Genomic DNA, 8,815 nt, shown 5'->3' with positions numbered 1-8,815 from the left:
AATAATGTTCTTAAGTTGAATCCTTGGTTAGCTTAGATTAGTGAGAGTACTCATGAATTAAGTGTGGGGAAAGTGGGTTTGGAAATATTTGGTTTGAGAATTGGGTGTTGTGTATTCTTGTAAAAATGTGCAAAACAATAATTGAGCATATATTCTTGCATTCAATAATTTAATCATATGCATTGAGAAAATTAGAAAAAAATAATAAAATAAAAAAAAAGAGAAGAAAAAGAGAAAAAGAAAAGAAAAAAAGAGCAAATAATAAAAAGGGGACAAAACGTCCCAAAGTACATGGTAAAAGTAATGCATATGAGTTGTACTTAAATTTGGGATGCATGAATATGTGGTAAACATAGTTAATGGGCAGTTAGATCTTGTATTGTGATTACATGGATTGTCTTAAGTTAGGTGAAAAAAGTTTAAGTTAATTAAGGATTCAGATTTTAGTCCACTTGGCCAAATATAATCCTACCTTGACCCTAACCCCATTACAACCCTTAAAACACCTCTTGATATGTGTATCGGTGCATTAATATTTTGTTGATTGGTAGAAGAAGAGCAAGTCTTAGAAAGCAAGGTTAGTAGAGACTTGAGAGAATCGAACCTTAAACACCTGAACGATTAGAGTGTATACACTTCCAGTGAGGGTTCGATGCTCGATTCTTTGTTCCCGGCTTTCACGAGCTATTTTCTTTTGCAAGTTTACATGTACCTTATTTTATGATTTGAATTAGTGAGGTCCAGTTCATATTTATTCTTGAAAGATTTGTTTACTTTTAACCAAGTAGGTAGAAACATTCTGCATGTAGTTGCATTCATATAGATAGGTTGCATTTCATACATTCTACCATTCCTCTACACTCTTTATAGCTTCTCTTGAGCTTAGCATGAGGACATGATAATGTTTAAGTGTGGGGAGGTTGATAAACCACTATTTCATGGTTTATCTTGTGCTCAATTGAGTTGTTTTTATCAACTCTTTACCCACTTATTCATACTATTTGCATGGTTTTACTTTTTCCTTCCGGATTTTGTATTATGATTAAAAACATGCTTCTTTGGGCTTTAAATTTGCTATGTTTAATCCTATTTTATTACCATTTTATGCCTTGATATATGTGTTAAGTGATTTCAGAGATTACAGGGCATGAATGGCTTGGAGAACGGAAAGGAAGCATGCAAAAGTGGAAGGAATACAAGAAATTGAAGGAACTGCAAAGCTGTCATCCTGACCCTCTTGTACTAAATCGATCATAACTTGAGTTACAAAGTTTCAAATGAGCCAGTTCTAGTTGCGTTGGAAAGCTAGCGTCCGGGGCTTCGAAATGATATATAATTTTCTATAGTGCTCATACAGCTAAGCGATGCGAACGCGTGCTCCACGCGGACACGTCGCAGTGACAAAAATCAGTGTGTTTGATTTCATAACCAGTGAATTCTGGGCTGTTTTTAACCCAGTTCTCAGCCCAGAAAAACACATATTAGAGGCTATAAAGTGGGAGAATGCATCCATTCATAAGAGAACAATTCATACAACATTCATCATTCATAATTTTTAGTTCTTAGATGTAGTTTTTAGAGAGAAAGGTTCTCTCCTCTCTCTTAGGTTTTAGGATTAAGATTTCTTTTAGTCATTAGGTTAGGATTGTTTCTTCATACCAGGTTCAATATTCCTTTATTTTGACTTCTCTTCTACTTTTAAATACTTTAATGATTTTATTTATTCATGACTTATGTTGCCAAATTGGCTTATGAACTCTTCATGTTAGATTTGGATTTTCTATTTAATGAATTTTTGAGGTATTTCAGATCTATGATTTGTTTCTTTTATTTATGATATAAATAATTTGAATTTTTCTCCTTTTGGCTTTGGTTGAGTAATTAGAGACTCTTGAGTTATCAAACTCTTTTGTTGATTAATAATTGGAAGTTGCTAATTGACTTGAATTCCACTAACTCTAGTCCTTCTTTGGGAATTGACTACGACTTGAGGATTCATATTGATTTATCCACTTACCTTCATAGTTAGAGGTTGACTAAGTGGGAACAACGAGCAATTCTCATCACAATCGATAAGGATAACTAGGATAGGACTTCTAATTTTCATACCTTGCTAAGAGTTTTCTTAATTATTAATTTACTTTTCTTGTCAATTAAATTACTTGTTCCTTATTTCAAAAACCCAAAATAAAATATATATTTTTCCATAACTAATAATAAATCATACTTCCCTGCAATTCCTTGAGAAGACGACCCGAGGTTTGAATACTTTGGTTATTTATTTTTATTGGGTTTGCTTAAGTGACAAACAAAACTTTTGTACGAAAGGATTCTCTGTTGGTATATAAGCTATAGTTTCAACGCGATTATATTTTTAAAATTCTTTACTGATAGAAAATCCGATCGTCAAGCCCGCATTTTCGGAGGAGATGGCAAATGCCAACCCTGCAAAGAACAACAAGAAGATTTGATTCACACATTTAGAGATTGCCAAAGAGTCTCTAGAACCTGGATTCGTCTCATCAAGTCTAAGAAATTACCTATTTTCTTCCAAACCAATTGGGAGGAATGGCTCAATTTAAATTTTCAGAACAACCTCTCACCAGATCCAAACCAGAACTGGATGGACATGTTCATCGTTACATGCTAGAAAAATTAGAGCTAGAGGAACAGAGAGACAATGCACGAACAGGAATACCAAAGGCCGCCGCAACCTTGGACTGAAATAATAAAAAATTATTGAGATTAGGGAAGCGGCTCAGAGAAGAAGATATCTACCAATGCTGAAGAGAAAGGAAGAGATTCATATCAATTGGGACCCACCCCCTCCTAGTTAGGTCACCCTCAACACCGACGACAGTATACATGGAATAGAGAGAATAGCCAGTTGTGGAGGGCTTTTAAGAGATGAGAATGGAAGATGGATCGGGGGATTTTCATACCACATAGGCTCTTGCACGATTTTTGAGACAGTGTTATGGGGATTGATCAAGGTCTAAAGATGGCATGGACCATTGGGATAAGAAAGCTCATTCTGGAGTGTGACTCTCAGACTGTCATATCTATTTTGAATAGTCAAAAGAAGTTACACAAGCACCCTAATTCCTTAGTTAGAAGCATACACAGATGGAAGCAGAGAGATTGAAATGTTTATTTTGTTAATATCTACTGAGAAGGTAATAGATGTGCTGATTGCCTATGTCGAAAGAGCATCAATTTAAATCAAGGATTTCACTTTTGGGATTCGCCTTCTACAGAGCTTATCCAACTCCTAGCTGATGATAGAAGGGAAACTTCTTTACCACGAGTAGTTTGTACCTAGTTTTTCCTTTTCTGGCCAATAGCCCCGTCTTAATACTAAGAAAAAAAAAGCATAAAATGTTAAATAAGAAAATTAATGTAAAAACTAATAATTGGAAGGGTAAAATACTAAATTGGTCCCCTACGTTTGGCATAATTCTATTTTGGTTCTTAAAGTTTAAAGTGTCCTTTTTGAATCCAAAAAAGTTTCATTTAGCTTTAATGTAGTCCTACCATGAGATCAAAATTAAATAATTAACAGAATGTCCTATATGACAGCAGTATAAGAACAAGATCGATAATCTGGATAACAAGTACAAGCTCTATAGGCACAAAATAAACCGTTGATGCATCAATATATTTATTTATCATTGTTCTTACAATTTAAATGAAATATTTTCTAAGAACTAAGTAGAATGATAAATAAATGTATTGATGCATCCACGGTTGATGTTGTGCCTCTGGAGCTTGTCCTTATTCTCCAAATTATCGATCTTATTCTTGTACTACTGTCATGTAGGACATCCCGTTAATTATTTAACTTTGACCTCATGGTGGGACTAAATTGAAGCTAAATGAAATTTTTTTGGATTCAAATAAGACACTTTAAATCTTAAGAAAAAAAATAGGATTATACCTAAACATAGGGGATAAATTTAATACTTTACCCTAATTAAAAAGTAATTAAAGTAGGTCTATACGCTTCTATAATCTATAGCATAAGTTTTTAAATTTTAAAGTGACGAATTTCGTTAATGGCAATAGCAAGTGTTCATACCTGTTCCAAAAACATAAAGTCAGATCCAATAAGAATAAAGGCCCACTCAAAAAGGGTAGTCTTTACCATATACCCGACCTCTTTAAGGAGGCCGGCCACGACATAAGGGACCAATTTTTCTTATCCAAATAAGTAACTGCCTCTTCGAACTCCTATCATCTCTATCTCCACCAAAAAATATATCTTAACAAACTCCTAAGATAAAGAGAACGGTTATCCATCAATAAAGGTGGAACTACTCTAAAAAATGTGGTTATCAACTCTACTATAAATACACTGACACTCCTCAAGTATATTCACGTTCTAACCTACTAAAAAACCTGCTTAAAACTCTTGCTTATTTAAGTATCGGAGTCTCTTGCTGGTACCACCCTCACTTCCTCACGAAAAACTCGGACAGCGATACTTTGACTTAAGAACAAGTTGCCTCGCAAAGGGTCTGTACCTCACTTTTAGGTTCAAATTAACGTTTCAGACAACCTTCGAAATAGCAAGCATTATTCATCATAGAAGAAATCAAATATAACAAAATAAATAAATTATTTTTATAAAAATATATTCAAATAAATTAATAATTTTAATATCAATATATATTATATTAAATAATTTAATAATATATATTAAATTATCTACCAATTATTATCTTGAGATGAATACTTCTTCATACAATAATAATACAGGTTGAATAGTAAATGTAGTCTAATTAAATATATTTAAGATACATTCATGTTAAGGACACAATAATTTAAAATTATTTAATTTAATTTAATATTCATAATTATATATATAATATCTAAAATAATATACTTAATATTATATATTTATTTTAATAAAAATTAATAAATATAAAATAAAATAATTTTAAAATGATTTAAACTAATTTTTATTTTCTTCTAAACATTTTTTTAAAATAAGCTAATTGGTAATTGCAGAGAAGATAAAATTAGAAGTGTGTCCCAAAGCATCAAGTTTGAAGAAGCATAGATAATAGTGGAACACGTGTGCTACTACATTACCACCAGTCAAGTACTCAACTTCCATAATGAGTTGCTGAAGTGCAAATCCAAACTTACTGCATCTCTTCTTCTTCTTCTTCTTCTTGTTCTTCTCCAATGGCACTGAATTCATTGACTCCGCTTTCCACAGGCTGTCTTCACGCATCCAAGACTTGCAATGTACACCAATCTTATTTCCATCCAAAGGGAGCTTTTAAAGTTGTCTGTGAAATGAAGAGAAACACAGAACCCAGGAGGAAGTGGGGGAAACTGGTTTCGGCCACGTTGGCAGCGGCAGTTATTGCCTTCAGCTCTGACATGTCTGCCCTTGCTGATCTCAACAAATTCGAGGCCGAAATGAGGGGTGAATTCGGCATTGGATCCGCTGCTCAGTATGGTTCTGCCGACCTCAGGTTCCTGAATCCTTTCCTTGCTTTTTAAATCTCGGGTTGCTTGTAGTCAAAACTATAGTCGCCTAATTCTTTTGTTCATTACTTTTAGGAAAGCAGTGCATGTGAATGAAAATTTCAGGTAATTTCAAAGTAGTTATTCAATTTATTCCCAGTGTAAAATTGTACAACGTGTCCTCTATTCATGATCATTCTAAATTACTGACTGATACAGAAGAGCCAATTTCACAGCTGCTGATATGAGAGAATCTGATTTTAGCGGTTCAACCTTCAATGGTGCATATCTTGAGAAAGCTGTTGCATACAAGGCTAATTTTACAGGTATAAGCTTGGATATGAATATCTATGGAGCATTAGTTTCTCTGCAGAACTTCCAAAATTTAGTGACTATAGTTTTGTTACATTTCCCTTGGACATTTTTCAGGTGCCGATTTAAGTGACACTTTGATGGATCGAATGGTAACTAACACCTCAAATTAATTACTTCTATGCATTAGTTGGTTTGATTATATGTGGTTTTGCTTGTCCGGGGAGTACAGGTTCTTAATGAAGCCAATTTCACAAATGCTATTCTCCTTAGAACAGTGCTGACACGGAGTGACCTTGGAGGTGCCATCATTGAAGGTGCTGACTTCAGTGATGCTGTGTTGGACCTTCCACAAAAGCAGGTACACCAATTATTGTTTGGTCTCTGGTACCTACATTGCTTGATATTTAACTATGTTACAACTGTTTGATGAACTTAATGTTGTGGTGTAGGCTTTATGCAAGTATGCAAGCGGCACAAATCCTGTAACAGGAGTAAGCACAAGATTAAGCTTGGGTTGTGGCAACAAACGACGAAATGCATATGGCAGCCCGTCGTCTCCCCTGTTAAGTGCTCCACCACAGAAACTGCTTGATCGAGATGGTTTCTGTGATGAAGCAACTGGCCTTTGCGATGCAAAGTAGTTGCACGCATTTGGCCATATGTTTTAAGAGACTATGAATGAAGCATCTCTATGCAGAGCATATCCTCCTGAAACCAACTCACGCCTACACTGATTGATCTTTGGGCAGAACCTGTTTGTGATCCCTGTTTTTCTCCCTGTAAGATAACAGATATATTTGCTAATTTGGGGAGAATATAAAGTTCTCCTGTGTTTTGATCACACGATTTCTCATGCATATCACATAATACTTATATATAACTTGAAGATCAATTTGTTGTATATTTTTGTCTTACAATTTGCAATGGGCATGGACATAGAGTGATCTCGTGCATAGTGCAGCATACACTAATCACCACTAATATTGTATGTAGAAACTGCTCAAGACATTGATGCAGAAAAAAGCAGAACTGATAAACTATTTACTGATTGATGCTCACAGTCTTTACAAAGTCCATGGCTTCTTTTTAGTTTACCTCATCCTTTGGACAAAAAAGTATATCCACCATGTTATGATAGTCTTAACTTAGGTAGCATTTTTTTGGGGTGATTAGACAGGTCTTAGAAGCCAGCCAAGTTCGACTTGCGGGGAAAGCAACTTATGATCAAGGTAATAATACAAGGGAATACTACTGTGATAACATCTTTACATGAAGATGATATTGTAAATTCTTAGATGATTAATCAAATATATTTGGCCAAACATATTAAACTGCCTAATGGTCCACAATACTATCTTTATGTAAAGATGTCATTACAGGAATATTCACCGAAATATAATCCAATTCTAATTAGAGACCACAATTATACAAAACTAGAGGTGAACATCCCATCTATCCCTACTCGTAACCCAAGCTTTGAACTAATCTCCAGTTGACGAATCAATCATGTTGCTTGCAATTTACTCTTCCTTTTGTCTTAGTCATCTAAATATTAGATATATCGCCACATCAATCATGTTGCTAGCTCTAGAATTTTTGTAAATATGATACTAATTTCACGCAAATAAACAGTGCATCTCAATACAGTGTTTGATACAGTATATAACAAAACATTTCCATTACTATATAGTGCTCAATGAAACTTTTTCATCCTCGATGTTCAAGCACCTAAGTTAATATCTGGCACTAGAAATTAATAATAAGATATCTGAGGGTTTTCATAAGAAGTTAGTGGAGCCCGAAGAAAGAGAATCGAGTGAATTAACAACAATGATGAAGGGAGAATAGCCTGTCCCACTCCTCCACCTTCCCCAGCAGTGCACTTCGGTCCATGGAATGTTCCCCTTTGGCGATACAGCTCCTTGCTCATGGTTTTCAAAAAGCAATTTGGATTATTATTGGACCACCTCTTCTAATCCACGCCTGAAATCTAATGTTATCTTGGGTTTCCATCTCCATGCCGCTTTTATCTCTTAAAAAGTTGGTTCTGTTTTCACTTGGTATATATACATGTAACGTGTCCAATTTGTGTCAAACATTTGACGAGGATGGAATCTAATAAGTTTGTCGTTAACCAAATTCAGACAAGAAAAGCAAGCATCTTTTATTTTATTAATCGTTTTATTAGAAGGAAACATAATAAGCAGAGTATCTGTGGGAGGTTTACTTTGGTTTTTGGGGAAGTAGTTATAAAGAATGTCATGCGTGATGTTGCATAATGTAAATATGGCCGCCGCACATGGTAAAAAAATGGTGCTAGCTTAGCATGTGTGGATTATTAAAATGCTCTTTTAACAAACCCCGGCCCCATTATTACTCACACATTCCGCATGTCAATGCGCATGGTGTGCTGCTAGTTTACTTTTTAATTTTTATGCAAGGAGAACGCGACCAATGAATTGACCTAGCTAGCTAATTCTCTTCTTCTACTATTATATGATAAACACTATATATTGAGTCAAATTAAAGGAGTAACTTTGTCTTAATTTCTTGATAATTTTTAGTTGCTGCAGATGGCTACAGTAGTGGAAGCATTACGATATTAAGTTGATGGAAGCACGCCTAATCATTATGTCGTGCCATTGCATTGCATTGCTCTACTACTCTATCTTCACTCCGACACCCCCACATAAAAAGGGTTACTTGCTTCCCTTAAATCACATTCAGCCAAACCTCTCCATTATCATCATGATGAGGTGCTTAATGAATGTTTTAATTTGCCTTCATACTGCTCCTATGGGTATATATAAACCATGCATTATCAAGGTTTGAACATATGCTACTTCAGCACTAGTGGAGCATCCCTCCAACTCCTCCTCCTCCTTCACTGAGTTAGCTATGACACTAGCTAGCTAATTTACAGCTGAATTTGCATGCATCCACATGCAGGTACGTTATCTCCTATTTACAAAGACTCCCTATATATCACTTCATTCATTTACCAAGAAAAATATAATAAATC

At 34.8% G+C, this 8,815-nt stretch overlaps 1 protein-coding gene across 4 annotated transcripts; it reads left to right on the top strand.

Annotated features, from left to right (window-relative positions):
* The first annotated feature begins 5,076 nt into the window (after positions 1-5,076).
* Positions 5,077-6,694, top strand: LOC107488213 (thylakoid lumenal protein TL20.3, chloroplastic). 4 transcript variants are annotated; one of them, XM_021142230.2, is made up of 6 exons: positions 5,077-5,486; positions 5,583-5,604; positions 5,715-5,804; positions 5,908-5,942; positions 6,023-6,151; positions 6,243-6,694. In XM_021142230.2, the coding sequence occupies exons 2-6, from the start codon at positions 5,592-5,594 to the stop codon at positions 6,432-6,434; spliced, it is 459 nt and encodes a 152-aa protein (XP_020997889.1). In that variant the 5' UTR covers positions 5,077-5,486; positions 5,583-5,591; the 3' UTR covers positions 6,435-6,694. The 4 variants fall into 4 exon arrangements, with proteins under 4 accessions (XP_020997889.1, XP_020997887.1, XP_020997888.1 ...); XM_021142228.2 differs by having other exon boundaries at positions 5,698-5,804; XM_021142229.2 differs by having other exon boundaries at positions 5,575-5,604.
* Positions 6,695-8,815: the final 2,121 nt, after the last annotated feature.

This window comes from Arachis duranensis, chromosome 5 (genome assembly GCF_000817695.3).
Source record: "Arachis duranensis cultivar V14167 chromosome 5, aradu.V14167.gnm2.J7QH, whole genome shotgun sequence".
Classification (NCBI taxonomy): domain Eukaryota; kingdom Viridiplantae; phylum Streptophyta; class Magnoliopsida; order Fabales; family Fabaceae; genus Arachis; species Arachis duranensis.
Note: the sequence above shows the minus strand (reverse complement) of the source record. Positions and strands in the feature narration are given on the sequence as shown.

Coding starts and splice junctions, on each gene's coding strand:
- LOC107488213 (XM_016108922.3), top strand. CDS start 5,191: ATGGCACTGAATTCATTGACTCCGCTTTCCACAGGCTGTCTTCACGCA. Junction 5,487..5,574: donor TATGGTTCTGCCGACCTCAG/GTTCCTGAATCC, acceptor CATTACTTTTAG/GAAAGCAGTGCATGTGAATG. Junction 6,152..6,242: donor TGGACCTTCCACAAAAGCAG/GTACACCAATTA, acceptor GTTGTGGTGTAG/GCTTTATGCAAGTATGCAAG.